At 43.2% G+C, this 15,818-nt stretch overlaps 1 protein-coding gene across 1 annotated transcript in view; it reads left to right on the top strand.

The window, feature by feature from the left end:
- Positions 1-361: 361 nt before the first annotated feature.
- CLMN (calmin) overlaps positions 362-15,818 on the top strand; it is a 76,265-nt gene continuing 60,808 nt past the window's right edge. Inside the window, exon 1 of the mRNA XM_054635185.2 lies at positions 362-590. Coding sequence (XP_054491160.2) covers positions 509-590 — 82 coding nt within the window. The 5' untranslated portion in view covers positions 362-508. The remainder of the gene's footprint in view (positions 591-15,818) is intronic.

The raw sequence follows: 15,818 nt of genomic DNA, 5'->3' as shown, positions 1-15,818 counted from the left end.
AGTGGTTTTAATGTATAGTGGCACTGATTTCATGCCCTCGAGGAAAACCCCTCTGCTGCTCATACTTTTGTTTTTCCATTGCTGCCGTGGGTGCATGACACTTGTTTTAGGGACGGCGCTCCTCCGGTCCCCAGGTACGGCAGGAGGGCTCGGCGCTCCCTTCCCTCGGCAATAAGCGCGTTTTTATGGGGAGCGCTGCGTTGGGACGGGCGGGGGTCCCGGCCTGCGCCCGAGGGGGCGGCCGGAGCGGGGCCGGGCCGGGCCGAGGGCAGGGAGGGGCACGGCCGGACCCCCGCCCGCTCCGCCCCGCCGCCCCCGGCCGGGCGGGCAGAGGGAGGGAGGAGGGAGGGATGGAGGGAGGGGCGCGGGGCGGGGCGCAGCCGGCGCGGAGAGGGGCCGCCCCCCCGCCCGCTCCGCTCCGCTCCGCGCCCGCCGTCGGTGCCGGTGAAGGCGGCGGTGGCGGTGCCGCCGGCTCCCGCCGCCCCCCTGGCCCCGGCCCCGCGCCCCTATGGCCGGGCAGGAGTGGGACTGGTTCCAGCGCGAGGAGCTCATCGGGCACATCAGCGACATCCGAGTGCAGAACCTCCAAGGTAAACCAACACCCCCGCAGAAACCCCTCCCTCCGCCCCCGCGCCGCCCCGCTCCGGCCCCTGCTGCTCCCCCGCCGCTCCTTCCTCCCGCCGCCCCCGGCCGCCCGCGCGGGCTCCCGCGGCTCCGCGGAGCGGGGGCGGTGTGGGTGCCGGGCCGGGGGAGGAGGGCGGCGGGGCCAAAGTTTCCCCCGAACGCGGCTCCTGCCCGTCCGGCCGCGGAGATCCCGGCGCTGGGACAGGGAGCGGCCCCGGGGCAGGGACGGGGCGCGGGGGCTCCGCCGCGCTGGGGATGCTGCGGGGGCGGCACTGCCGTGTCTCCCCGGGCGCTGCTGCCGCCCACAGCCTCCCCCGAGGGCCGTCGGGGCGGGGGTGCGGGCTCCGGCTGGGATCGGGGGTGATCCGGGGGGCTCTGGGGCTCACCCTGCCGCGGGGGTCCCCGCGGGGCCCGGCCGGGCGCCCCGGCTGCCGGCAGAGCCCGCCCGCCGCTCCCCAGCGACATCTGGGGTCACCCGGCCGCGGTCAGGGCACGGCTCCGGGGCCGCAGCACCGCGATTCGAAGCAAAGCCGCTATCAGAGGACTCAGTTTAATGTATCTTCTAATATGCTACTGTTGAATAAACATGGACAGAGCTTTTGGATAAATCATCTGCGAGATGCTCTCCTATTCTGCCACAAGCTGTGCCGGCGGAAGGGATGCAAATACCTGGCTCTGAATGTAGATCGGTATCAATGTAGCCGTAGTAGTAGTTCCTCCAACGTTATGTTTGCCCCTCACCAGGTAACTCCTCCTGACTGGAAAGGACAGCAAGACTCGATGGAAGAGGAAAAAAACATCAGTGGTTTATGGGAGAACAACTTGTTCAATGTAACATACTGATCTTAATCAATAGCTCCATAATACTGCGATGTATCTTCATGTTCCATAAAAATAATAGACTTGAATCAGAGGTCGTTATCTCTTCCTGTCTGTGCATAATTATATTAAGGCACTGTCTACTGGCAGAGCAGCAGACTTGCTGGAAATTAGTTTCGGTTTGGATTGATTACAGAAGATATATAATTTATCAGAAAAGAGAGTCAGATTAGCCATTCTTTCAGCTCTGGTATATTAATGCAGTTAGCTACTGATGGGGTCACTCCACATCATTTTGACCTGCATCATCCTGCCCTCTGAAATTCAGATTTTGAGCACAGTCAGGGCTGTTGATTCCAGGTTGCATTCCCCTTGGGTTTTGACGGTCTCTCATTACATTGTAGCTCAATGTTTCTGGCTTCTGTCTCAGTCCCTTTCGATTCTCTGTGTTAACATGGCTGGCCTGCCTCTGATCTCTTGCTGCTCAAAAGTGTAGTCATTAAGCCAAGTTTAATCCTTAATTCATGGGCATTTTTGAGAAGGAATACAAAAGTAATCTGTTCCTAGAAAGAGTAGTATGTTTTTGGCTTTGCCTCCCATCTCTGAGAGAATGGTTAATTTCCCTTTCTGGAATTTAAAATGCAGATGCACACAGTACAAATGCACACAGCCTTATCTAAAATTCCTGTAGTTGTGTAGGAGAATGTCATCCTACAGAGCAAATTCCTTTGAATGACATTATGTTCATGAAGAAAACCTCCTGTTCTCTTCCTATCATCCAAGGGAAATTTTGAAACATATATTGGTTATCACCTTGCTTGCACTACTAAATGGGTTTTTAAGAAGTTTCATGCCTCATGTGAGCTCTTATAGGGCAGAAAAAACATTTGTTCTAAGGTGCTGCTCCAAAGCAAGTGATAATAGCTGTCACAAAAGATATGATTTGTAACACATAGTTCTCACATTATCTTCTAGAGATGAAAAACATTTTACAGATGGCAAGTCTGATACTCGTGAGAGTGTGATTTTTGTCGCTTGGGAGCTTGGTGGCAGAGCATGGTGCTTCTCTTCAGAACAGTTTTTTGTAAAATAGCAGCATATGCTCTATGCTCATATGTGGTAATTAAACTTTCTTCTGCTTTATAATTCAAAATTCAATCTCCCCTCTCAAAACAATGCCATCTGAATAATTGCTAGTATCATTGTCTATCAGTTGTAGAATCAATAAAAGCTTTGATGTGCTAGAAAGTCAAGAGTTTGGGATGAAAAACGAGGTGAGGACAACAGAGCATTTCCATCAGCACCATCAGACCCCCCAAGCCCTGCTGCCCAGAGCCTCATGAAGGACCTGTGCTGTGGAGGTCCCTGTCTGCTGCTGCACCTCCAGCTCCTGCAGCACTCTCTTGTAACTCCAGCTGTGTTTAGAGTGCCAAGTGGATGGTTTGTCTTATTCCAGAATGCTCCCATTCACTGGGACATTTTGCATATGTGGAGGTCCCTCCTGGTCTCTGGGGAACCCATCATGTTAATTCAGACCCAAGAAGGAGTAAGGAGAGGATGGGAGGCAGCAGCTCAGTATTTGCAGATATGAAGCACACATGCAAACACTGGCATGTGTGCATGCAGGGTGGAGACTGCTGGGCTGATGCACAGAGCCAGAGAAGTGTGAGGTGTGCAAGGCAGACAGAGGCAGTGCAGCCATGCTGTGTCCAAGCCATCCTGCCCAGCTTGGAAGTGCTGGAAGAGCCCAGGTGCTGCTGACTCAAGTGAGAAAGGGTCACAGGCAGCCTAGCTGATATTAAGGTTTCTGCAGGAATCACACAGACATCTGCTGTAGTAGTTCTCCACACCCTTTCTGGCTCTGATTTAAAAAGTGAAAATTGTTTATTTCTCTTGCAAATTTCTTCATTATGTCTAAGCTAAGCTATTGAGCACTGCTGACATGAATTCTATTTGAAGATAGCATATGTTGTTTCAGTCTGTTGCATCTTCCCTCTCTAGTTTGGTTGTTCCACATCCAGGAAGAATCCAAGATGCCAGTTACTGGGAAGTGTTTGCTCTCATGAAGATGCTTTTGCAGTGGTATGATCCCACCAAATTGAGATGTTGTAGGTGCATGTGCTGGCTGCAGAAGTAGCTTCAGGAGCTATATGTTCTGTCATGTGTGAAATTATGGCCGCTGTGGGTTTTTCAGCTCTTTCATAGGGAAACTGAAACTGACAGCAAGGGGCAAAATTTACTAAATGGGCAGGACTTGGGGGTGGAAAAAAAAGAGTTTAAAAATGGAATTACATCTTGATATTTAGGCATGTAATGATGGGCTTCTATTTTCCTTTTCCATCAAGAGATTTTCTATTTGATTTTTTAGAAGTAGGAAGTGACATTTCAAAACTGTGTCAGCTAAGTGACGCTAAAAACCAGGCACAATTCTTCCATTCTCAACAGAGTGATTTCAGAGAACAGAAGCAGAAGTGACAATCTAATGGAGAAGAGGAGAGAGGAATATAAAGAAGGAATAAACATTAGGTGTGGTGATGCACAAACCAAGTTCCTCCCTCCCGGTGCGCTCGGTTTCTAAATGCATTTAAGAAACTGATACCCTCATGCTCTCTGTTCTGATTGTATATTCTCCATAGTGAATTTCTCCACATAGAGAGAAAAATGGAAAGCCTGCACAGAATGTAGGAGTGCATTTTCAAGCAGGGGAATGCTCAATAATTAATTTCCTGCCAGGAGATGGTTTTTTCCCTCTTTCTTTCTTCCATTATGACACCATTGGGAACATTTTGTTACAATACAAGAATACTTTAAAATCTTCCCTACTGGAAGCTTGATTTAGGATCCTCAAAAATATACTTCCTTGTGTGGCAAATTGCACTTGCTAGAAAGAAGCAACATCCTCATCCTCTTTTAGATGATATGTTGGTTGTGTGCTTTGCAATAGTCTAAATGTGTGTTGAGCAGTACATATCTTTCCTTACATTCCTTGGAATGAAATATATAGAGATGAATAATTGTGCAGTCAGATGTATCATCTCTGGCAAACAAGTGCTGCTACCACAACTTTAAAATAATTATGGTTTGAATGTTCATTTTGTATATTTCTAATAGAGTAGATGGGCTGGAATGGTAGAACTCTGCATTTCTGCTATCACAGAAAAGTCAAGGTCCTGCTGCTTGTTATTTCACTACTCACTCAGGGTTTGATCCAGAACTCACAGAAACCTGTACATATTTATTCCTTGGTTTCTGTAGATTTCAGTATTTTCTTGAGTCTCATTCTTGCTCTTCTGAGGGGTACATGGCCTTCAAAAGTACTTGGAGGGCTACACAGGAGTGTATTGTAGCCTTGACAGAAATAACGGAGAAAAAGAAGGGTGACAGACTGGAAGAAACAACCTGAACAATATCAGCCCCATTGGTTCCCCATCCTTGCCATAGTTTATATCTCTGGGTGGATCACTCAGTCATAAAGTCCCAGCACTCTCTGATTTTGCTTGACTTCCTGTTTGGATCCTTGAGATCTAGACTTCACAAGCTTTGGACAGTAGCAGTAACTATAATTGTCACTAACATGAATCTCAGCATCTTATGAGGTAACAGATGAACAGATTCTGAAGCCTCTGTCTCAAGAAGTAATACAAATGCCTAACTCACACAAGTTAACTCTGGCAGTGAGAATATCTAGATACCTTTACTTTGTGGGGGCTTAAGCATCACTGATGGATGACCAAAGGCAGGTGCTATAGTCAGTCTTGAAAACGTTTCTCTCCGTACTTTTCTTTTTATTTATGTATGAGGCCTATTTTTAATGACTTTTGCACTTAACTACAGAGAGTAATAATTTTCCTTTAATTACAAGATACAGCATCATTCAACTTGTTTGCTGTAGTTTGACATGCTTTCAAATAGATGGAAATTTCACAAGTAGAAGGAAACCTTTTTAATGTATCCATTCACTTTGACAAAAGTAAAGTGCTGTAACTGTTCATTACTTTAACTCTTCTATAACTTGTCACCATACTCAGCAAGATTTCATTCTGCCTGGAGGCATGTTCATTTAGTGGAGATCTTTGTAGATTCAGGTGACATTTGGAAAGATTAAATTGTCTGGAGAACCTTAGGCAAAGCACTGTACAACTACAGAGTGATCCTGTAAAAGTTAAGTTAGATACGCCTGAGAATTATAAATGTGAACCCCCAAAATACAGATTCAGATCCATGAATGAGATGAGATGCCAAAGCTAATGCTGGAACCCAAGAGTCCTAGTGGGCATGGTCTGGGAAGGGCAGTCTCTTACCTGGCAGTATCTGTCAGCCATGGAGGGAAGACTTACCCTGCTCCAGATGCAGGAAACCCTGGCACTGAAAAAAAGGAGCAGGAAGAGGTGAGACAAAGTGCAGATTGCATGTTTCAGCATGCAATTTTAACAAGGGTAATGCCTAATTTCTCTAACAAATTAGAAGTCTGGGCTCTCTGTCCCACTAAATGGATGAAATGACACCAAATTCAAATCATGCCCAGTAGCTCCCCAGTCACATGAACTCTCTTGTGTGCTGACAATTTGTCTTAAGAGAGACTCTGCTTGGCAGCTGCATGGACCTGACTCGAGGCATGGGGTTGATGTGCTGTCACTTGCCAGCATCACCTTCTCTGTCTTTCCTGGGTGAGCTGTTGTTCAAGTGCTGACCAGTCTCAGCACTGGGAGAGCTGGTGAGACCTCAGATCATGTCACTTGCCTGAAGTCATAGTTTGAAAATGACAATCTTCAAAACACTGTGTTAAAACTAATGATGATTTAAAAATATAATGGACTTTTCATAGTTCTCCTGCTTGTTTTTTGTTTTGCCCACTTGACTTGGACAGAAATTCAAACAATTTTCTTTCTCCTAAGGACAATTTCAAGGTTATGTCACTTGCCTTCTGAAGAATGTATAGCATTTATTTTGAAAATATTACAAAGAGATTACTTGATTTCATTTTTAACTTTTAAAGACAGACTTCTGTTGGACTAGAAGAAGCAACCTTGGGCATTTTGGCTTGTCAGTGTCCATTTAGACATTATTTGTTTATGTCCTAAGTTGTTGAACCTTACTGTTATTTCAGAATGATTCTTAAGGGCATATGTCTAAAGGGAAAGAGCCAAATATCTGTCTTGTCATGTAGAAGTCAAAATGATCTCAAAAATGTATTCAGGAGTAGAAATTACCAGATAGGCAGTGAGATGTGTGTCAGTGCTGGGGTGGTGAAGGGCATCACAGCACCTTATAAGAAATAAGTGTCTTTTTCTACATGTCTCTGTACCTGTTATTCTATTTTTATATCTCCCCAGCCAGTTAAATACAGGGACTGTAGGTGGAGGACTGCAGGATGAATTTTACTTCGTTATAATTGCTGCATATTTCTGTGCAAAGAGCTGAGCTGTATTTTAGCTGTACAGCCGTGAACAAAAGTTTAAATTGGCATCTTCTAGGATGGCTGTAATAGCAACAGCCTGGATAGCTACAGAGTGAATGCCTGTGGACCTGTAAGCTTTAAGCAGAGGATTTCTTTATAAAACCCGAAATCCCACTGAATCTGAATAGATGTTATCAAAAATACTTAAAAGGTAACTCTAATCCTGTGCCCATTACTTTATTTGATAGCATGATTCAAGACATATATTTGTTATAATAATGTAATACTTTGAGGGATTCTATTATTTTTCCACAAATTAATTTCAAACACAAATTAAAATGTATTTTATGCCATAGTGTCTTGAAAGTTATTTCTGATGTTGGTCAATGGAATTCAGACCTAGTGTATTTGTGAGGAATGAGTTACCTTGCTTTTTATACTTTTAATATTAGCATCTCTTACTGTTAGCAGTCAGAAATGAGACCTTTCTAGACTTTCTAGCAAATCTAGTGTTGATTTACTTCATTATGTTTTTCCTCTTTTTGTAGTGCAATTGGTAATATAACTCCAGTTGTTTACAAAATAAATGTTCATTAAATATGTTGTCACAGAGTTAATTTTAAAAACAAAGATTTATATACCAGTCCTTTTTATATTTAATGCATTCATCCTTTTGGATCTTCATTTTATCATAATTAAGACTGGAGATGAGTGCATTTTGTAGAGTCCAAAGCTGCTCTTCCATAGTGTCCATTACCAGGAAACATGACTGTTTAGATGCTCCATATGTCTGAGTTCCTCTTGACCTCCTAAGGTCAGAGATGCTTTACCCATACCCAAGGAATGCCCCAGATCCATTTTTACTCTTCCAGCCTGTTTTTCCTGTTTTCTTCAAGAGATGCCCTTAACAGTGCACTAAACCCCCTGACAATTGGGAGGCCATGTGTTATTCATATGTTGTAAGAGCCGTATCACAGCCTGAAGTGTCCATTTCACAGGACTCCAGCTGAAGCTCTGAACTGCAGCCAAAGCAGAGGGAGCAGTTATGTGCACAGGCTGTCTTTCTGTTGTGCACTAATGGCCAGATAGAAGTACTTTGCCATTTTGTTTCAGTCCTTCTGAGGAACCCCCTAATGCATGTCAATAGGTGTTTGGTGTATGCAGTCAGGGTAGCTCACAACTGAGGGCTGATTATGCTTCTCTTGGCTCAGTGAGAAGTAGGAAGGGCAAGAGAGACCTGGCTCTGTGACAAATGGAAGCAGTGCCAATGAAGATAACTTAAAATCTGATCCTTCATATGACTGCATCTGGACACATGATTAAAGTTTTCTGGCTCTTACTGATGTTCATGATAAACATGAACTGCAGCTGTAACTTAATAAAGATATAGCATTTATAAATAACATTGTATGAAATGTCCACTTCAGACTTACTGTCTTAAATACAAGGAATGAAACATAAATCTGTCTGGGCTGTTTGCCCGGGGAGAGTAACAAGGCAACCAGAAGCAGGCCCGTGGGGATGAGTGTGCTCCTCAGAAACCTAGATAGTGCAGGAGGGACTCTGGCCAGTATTTGCATGTCATACTTCTACTTGGTGAGACATAAAAATCCTGCCCAAATGAGTAGATGATCTTCCAGAGACAAAATTCCCATTGACTCTCCCTTTTTGATAAGGTACTCCCTAGGCCTGTTTCTGGTACAAATCCTGAGTGATTCCAAGAGTAACTGCTAAGAGTACCTGGGAAACCTCTCCTTGTTCTCAGGTTTCAGGTCCCTCTCCTTGTTCTCAGGTTTCAGGCTGTGGAGGGGACTTCCTGGCCCAATGATTAGTGCCACTGAACAACATTTAGTTCCTGTTGCTCTCATTTTTTTTCTTTTTCTTTTCTTTGTTTGGGTTTTTGTTTGGTTGTTGTCTTTGGTTTGGTTTTTGTTTGTTTGTTTGGGTTTTTAAGATCTCTCTGGATACAGGACAAAGGGTGATTTGAAGTTTTAGACTCTTGCCTGAGTTCTTCTGTTTCTTCCTGTCATAGAGAAAAAATTTGTTAAGGGAGTTGATGTTGGTTAAAAGAACTTGTGCTCAGTCTTCCTGCAGAAGTTGTTTGGTTATTGACATTGGAAAGAAGAAAGAGTATGAATTTTTACTGGTAAACTGCATTTCTTCTTGTGAAGGTAGGCAGTCTTTTTGACCTACTAGGTGTTGGCCTTTCAAAGCTTCAAAACATTATGTGTTTCCTTATCAGAAGGATTAAAGAAGATAGGAGGTTTTCATTCAACAACTCTGTGTATGAAGAGAGGAAGCACCGTGTTCTGGTTGCTAGCACAGCTAAAGGATGCTGTAAAATCCTTGATCTAAGCTGCTGCTGACAGTATCAGTCATCATGAGTTTATTTTCATTTAAGAATTTGAAGGTTGCACCAGTGTGACTCCTGTGAAGTCAGGAAGTGGTGGATGGGTTGACCCTGGTGATGGGAGCCCATTTCTGCAGGAGAAGGACAGTGCATGCTTCCTGTCCACACCCAGTCAAGAGGGGCTGTTCTCAGGTGCCAGTGTAGCTGAGGAGGCCTGGGAAGCTGATATCCATCTGTCTCAAAACTGGAAACTAATTAACCCAGCAAGTTATATTCAGATTTTGTTTTAACTGGTCAGATCTTAGTACTTTTCAAGTCCTTGACACCCGTTAATTTTGGGAAAGGTCGAAGCATTATTTCATTGCCCATCCTACAAATGGCTCTAGAGCAATGTTTTTTTCCTGCAGGATCTCAGCTCTTTTCGTGCACAGTGAGTCCTTTGCTTTTATGTTGGGGCTGATTAGGAAAGCCAGTTGCAGAAGCAGCCTGGATGCCTACAGCAAGTGCTGAGACCCCCTTGCTGCGTCACTCAAGCCAGTAAACAGCTTTGTCATTTAGGCACTTAATTATGAACTGGATGTTCACTTCACCTCTTATATTCTCATTTCCCTAATGAACCAAAGCTTAGGAAGAGTGACTGACTTCAGAGCTGCAGCAGTTTGGGCTCTTTGAGCCAAAGTTTCCACTCATTTAATTTATCACACTAATGATCAGTTTTGGAGCCTAAACACAGGAGCTGCATGGAAAATACAGCATAATGTGCTAATGTGATGGCCCTGTGACAGAAAGATTGGTGGGGGCTGCCCACTTCTTCTTGGCTTTCTAGTCCTGCTACACATGTGTATTCTTGCATGCAGCATCCTTAAAGAATGAAGGGGTTGTTATGGATGTGGAAGTAGCATTTAGGAATTCTGGTTTTACAGAGAGGGTCCAAACTTGAGTTATGGTACTCAAATAATATTGATACCCATAGGCTTTCTTTCTTACTGCTTTGTGTTTGACTTGACTGAAACTGAAATGTGTTCCTACTGCATTCTAGCAGGGATTTATTTCTATTTTTTTTTAGTGTTTGAGTGTCTCATGGTTTTAATGTATTTCTCTAGATGACACCCTTAAGTCAGGCTTGAGGATAAAAGACACATGAAAGCCAGAGGATTGATTTAAGTTATCCAGAGAATCTAATAACGCTTTTCTATGTATGAACATGGAAAATTTTGGTGGAGCAGGCCTTGAATCTTGGTATTCTCTTTTCGAGGTGACCATTTGAACTAGCTGACCAAATTCCTTTCTTCACACCTTCTTCTCTCCTTCACTGTGTCACAGCAAAAGCTAACAATGTTCCCTGACAATTCATGTGGCATATATACTGCCTTGTCCACAGAAACCTTTACAAGCTGATAATTGCCATGAAGCTCCAGACCCATCTTTCAGCCCCATATGTGGTGTTCTCATGTTGGTGGCAGGTGGTTCCCCTCTGGGTTTGCATGTGCTTGCTGGTGTTCTGTGCAGTGCACACCAGTTGGGGTGAAGGTTAACTGCAATCAGATTTCAGTTTGGCTCGACTTGGGGTTTTTGAAATGAAAGAAAAACAAAATGTTTGTAGAATGGAATAAACCTGCTTTGTTCTACTTTTTCCCTATTTGTGAAGATGTATTTTTTGATGTCTCATTTTGATCATCTCTATGTTATCATCTTCAGGTAGAAACTCTTTTTTCCTTCAAGGGCTTTGGAGTTACCTCAGTTAAGATCCAAATTAGCCGTGTTCCCTCTGGCCCTTTGTACTATGCTTTCAGTTCACTGGGTTTGTTACAGAAGTTTTGTTTATTTTGTTTTGAGTATGTGTTTCTAGAAAGAAGATAAAGTAAAGCTGGGGAAGGAAGACAACTTCCTGCTAGATGGAAGAGGGTAATTAATGATGAACATCTCCAGGAACTATAATTTGTTTTCTTTGAGAAATGTATGCTAATAAAAGCTTTCTGCTTGCATGCATAAATGAATCACATTAAATTTTGTCCCAGCATGAACTTGCTGTCAATTCATGCTCTTCAGTTCTCAGAATCATCCAAATGTTATTTTAACAGAGAGCAGTGGTATATCCATTGTCCTGAAACCCTGTCAGCCTTGTGCACAGGCCTGAAAGAGCTTGGTGAGGTACAGAGGAAGAACAGCTTACCAAGGGCATGGATGAGGTGTTTTTATCTTGTGTGAATGTAGGGAAGGATGTGTGTCTGCCCTGCAGACACACATAGGAATATGTTCTGCAAGAGAAAGAAATCAGAGAGTTAATAAAAACAAAATTAGAAATAGGACAGCAATCAGATTCTGTGTTTTCTTACTGCAAAGGTCACAGAGGATGAGGCAATTAATTGCCTAACCTTTAGAAGTGGTTTATAATGGAAGCTCTGCGATATCTGAGAGCATAAGCTGCCTTGAATTGAAGCAAATTGCAGCTGGTGTCTTGTGGAGTTACAGCTTGACAAATAAGCCATTTTGACCTTCTCCTGGAAGATTCCTTTCCTTCTTTGTTCTCTATCCCCAGTTTCTCAACCTCTTTGGTGTTTGTTTGGTCATCTCCATCTAGGCTTGGTTTCATTGCACGAGCAGAGGAAAGCTGTTTTAGTCTCATTCTTAGAGATGAGTTGTTAATACTATGAGGAATGAATAAATGACAGGTGCTTTGCTGGGCACCTTCCCCTACCTTCTCAATCTGTTTTCCACCAGAGCATGGGAAGTGCTGAGGCCTGGTAAGTCCTGAAATAGCCCTGAGTCTTCCCTGGGCAGGTTCTTCCCACTGCTCACGGGCACTGGCTTGCGACCAGCATGTGCGTAGGAGCTGATCCATCACTTAAGGCTTCTTTGGGAACCCCAAAGAACAATAATATCCTGTTGACTAGGATTTTACTATTTATATCCATCAGCTGAGCAGCCACCTCCTCTGTCTGCTCCTTGGTTACCAGTCTGTAAATCTGTCTTTGGACCACATTGCCTACTGCATGGTTGACAACGTGATTTTAAATTTCAAGATGAATTTGCTTGAGACACTTAGAAGAGCAAATACATCAATGACGAAAGGCGTCAGCTTTTTTTGCTTTGTTAACCTGTTCACTTTTTGGGCATCAGACAAAGAGACTGGCAGGAAGCTAACCTAAAAAACAAGGGCTTTCATTAGGAAACAGTACAATAACAAGAGGAAAACAATCAGATCCCCCTTATAGGTACCTGACTGTGAAGAAGTGCTGACATACACCTGTCAGATAAAAGACTGAATCCTGCCACCCACATACTCTCCTGGCAGTTTATTTATTTCTTTTTTCCACTCATTTTTTTCTGCAGCAGATTTTCAGTCTTCTTGAGTAGAAAAGATAGCATTTTTTTCCAGGAAAAACCCCTTCCCTGGCTTTGAAACGTAAGGAAAAACTGTCAAATTTAGCCTGGTATTTTCTAGTTGTTTTTTTTTCTAGGCTATTTTCTATTTTCTCTTTTTTCAAAGGTGAGCTTTTTAAGAGAAGCTGTACAATTTACTTTTAAGAGAAAAAATACAGTCTAACCTGTGGGAGTCAGCTAGAGTGAAGTGAAAATAAAGCAATGATTTCACTGCAAGCTTTTATGAAGATTTTTGAGGCTCCTATCAGAAAATAAAGTGTGCTAATAATGGAACTTAGTTACAAAATCCAGCTGCTTTTGTTCCAGTATGGATAAACCTGTGGACAGAGGGGGTTAAACCAGATCTGAATCAGAAGGGGCCATTGCTCTTCCTTGGAGCTAATTTTAATGGAATGTGGAACACTTAGTTCTGTAATTCTGCTTTTGTGCCATCCTGCATGACCAGAGACCAGTTATTTTCTGAAGACCTTGCCAGTATATCCACCAAGGAAGCACCAAATAGCTCTTGGCTTCTTGGTTCCTTCTTTTCTGCACTTTGGAATGTGATGGCTCTGCCCATCTCCCTTCTCCTGTGCTATCACTCCCCAGCTCTGCCTTTTGAGGTTTTCCAATGCATGTTTGTCCTTCTTGTTAAAGCACTGCAAGCAAAATACGTGGCAAGTTCAGCACTTAAAAGTGAATTAGGAATACTCAGAGAAACCAGTATATTTTCTGAACCATTTTTTAATTATGGTGAAAGCTTTGTGCTTATAGAAAGTTTGGAGTATTTTTGGTACCATCTGGACACCTAAGCTTGGACAACAAATCACTTTTGACATAATGACGACAGTGCATAATACTGTGTTCTTCTAACCCATGTCTCATTAATGTAGAAGCACATGGATTTTCCTGCAAAATGTGGATTCACCATCTGTGCTAGTATTCTCTGCAGGAAGTGAAAGCCTGTTCTTTGTGTTGTGATTGCAATGGACCCATTCTGCATTTACTGCCTTCTCCCTTGGACCAAATGGATAGGTCACAGAACAATATACATCTCACCAAACACCTCTTACTGCTAATGCTTTTTTACCTTACGTCCAGTGTGGGAGCTACCAACATTTATTAAAGGTGGAACTCACAGATTAAGTGACATTTTTCTGTTATTCCCAGTTTCACTTCTGTATGCTTTGACATTCATTTGGGCTGGAACCTCTGGACTTGGGGAAACTGTGAATTCCTTGCATGCCCCTTGTAGATGTCAAAACCTAATGGACAGTAGCATTAAGAGATAAAATGTTACAGGAACATTTATAAAAGGTGTAGGAGACAGTTGCCCATTGAGTGTGTTGCAGCTTGGTTTGAATCACCTTGCACACTGATTATAAAGTAGCTCAGAGGTTATTTGCCTGTAGAGCTAGGAATGGTGTTTTAGTCTGATGTAAGGCTGGGGATCCTCAGCTTCACTGTACTTCTGTATTGATGTCTGACCTGCTATTTAAATTCTCCTGCCTTCCCTGTGACTCCTTTTAAATTTATGGAATAATAGTTAAGGTTCTTATATAGAAGGTATTGCAAAGCAATCTGTCTTTTTACCATTATGTAATTTGAAGTATTACTAAAAAAGTGTCCTGTATGCTCTGAAACTTTATACCACTAACTGATAGCTTCATTCATACTCACAAGCCTGGTACTGATGGTTTCCCCATGAAACCTGTCAAGCCCAGGGATCTTTCATCATCTTATTCTTTCTTCATCTCTGTCAAATTCTTTTTTTTTCATACTCCTGGCACTGAGAAATAGATGGAACATCTTTAAGTAATAAATCAAGTACATTAGCAGTAAAAATTTAATCTGCTTCCGTAAATGAATTGATGTAGTATGACTGAGCAAAGTACAATTAAGGGACAGATTCTGTTTTCTTGTGCTTTCAGTAGTTTTACTTTGCAATCTCATGGAGATAAGTTGCTTTATGGAAGATACAGATCTGTGTTTTATTAATAAGTTTTTATGGTAATTTTGATACATCAGTAAATAATACCAAAGGGGCAGGAAAGGGCAAAAAAAGGGGATTTTTCTCTTGATGGATTCAGAGTATAAGTTGAGGGGTTAGACTTCTCTAAGGACATTGTGAGGAAAGACAGTTGAAACAGGACAGCAAGAAGATGCTGGGGTGAAAGCTGGACAAGCTGGTGAAGAAGGAAGGTGCCTGATCCCTTTGCTTTGGGGGGCAAGTCCATCTTTCTTCAGACACAGCAAATTACTTAGTGGATTTGGTAACAAATTTGAAACAGCAATAGCAAAGCCTTTCTTAGGTCCTTAAGGCAAAATTCTGGTGAGGTTTAACAAAGATGAGCAGTGGCTGGTGGTGGTCAGCAGGATATTATCACAGAATTGGTTGGAGCAGTGTTTTCTGAAATGAGAGAATATCAGTAGGAGAGACTTGAACATGTAGGTAGACAAAATCCTATGATTTTGCCTGCTGGGATGAAAAAATCCAAAGCTGCTCACTGGGGACATGGAGGAGGAGATAGTTACAATATAGGAAGCTAAAAGATTTTGATGCTTTCTTCATGACTTAAATCCACCAAACCATGTACTTGGGCAAACCTCAGTAACTATAAGCTATTAAGCTTGCTTTCATCCTTCCTACTTGTCATATCAATTTCTTTGCCTGCAACTGGGATCTGATGTTGCACCCACTGAATTTTTTGCCATTGAGCTCAGTGAGGCTAAATCTGGCTCCTGCAGTGGGGGAACTGCTCATCTCTGCCTGTCTCACGTGCACAGAGTTGCATGCCAGGGCTCTGAGCACACAGTGAGGGTCCTCCAAGGCATTTTTTATATAAATGTATCTGCCTGCAGTTCAAAAACCTGAATGCACAGGACTACATACCAGAATTACACCCAGATCCTTGGATCAGCCCGATATCCCACACACTTGTCCTGGGCTGGCATGTTGCCAGCAGCACTCCTGTGCAAGAGGGGTGATGTGGAAGCCCCTGGGTGGATGGTGCAATGCTTCATGCAGTCATTTCCCTGGCTCCAGGAGTCATTCTTATGGCTTCTGGCCTATTTCTCGGCAAAGCAATTAGCAAGTCTGAAAGGTCTTGCCTCAAGGCTTTTACAAGCCATGAATTATGCATTTTATTCTGTGTCCTGCTTTTCCTTTCTCTAACATGCTCTTTCTGATCATGTAACGTCCTATTTTGCCCTCCCATAAAATCTGACAGCTTGGTGCCCAGAGCAGCGGCACAGGAAAGCCTT

Source organism: Agelaius phoeniceus, chromosome 6 (assembly GCF_051311805.1).
Source record: "Agelaius phoeniceus isolate bAgePho1 chromosome 6, bAgePho1.hap1, whole genome shotgun sequence".
Classification (NCBI taxonomy): domain Eukaryota; kingdom Metazoa; phylum Chordata; class Aves; order Passeriformes; family Icteridae; genus Agelaius; species Agelaius phoeniceus.
The sequence above is the reverse complement of the archived record's forward strand: the minus strand, read 5'-3'. Positions and strand labels throughout refer to the sequence as shown.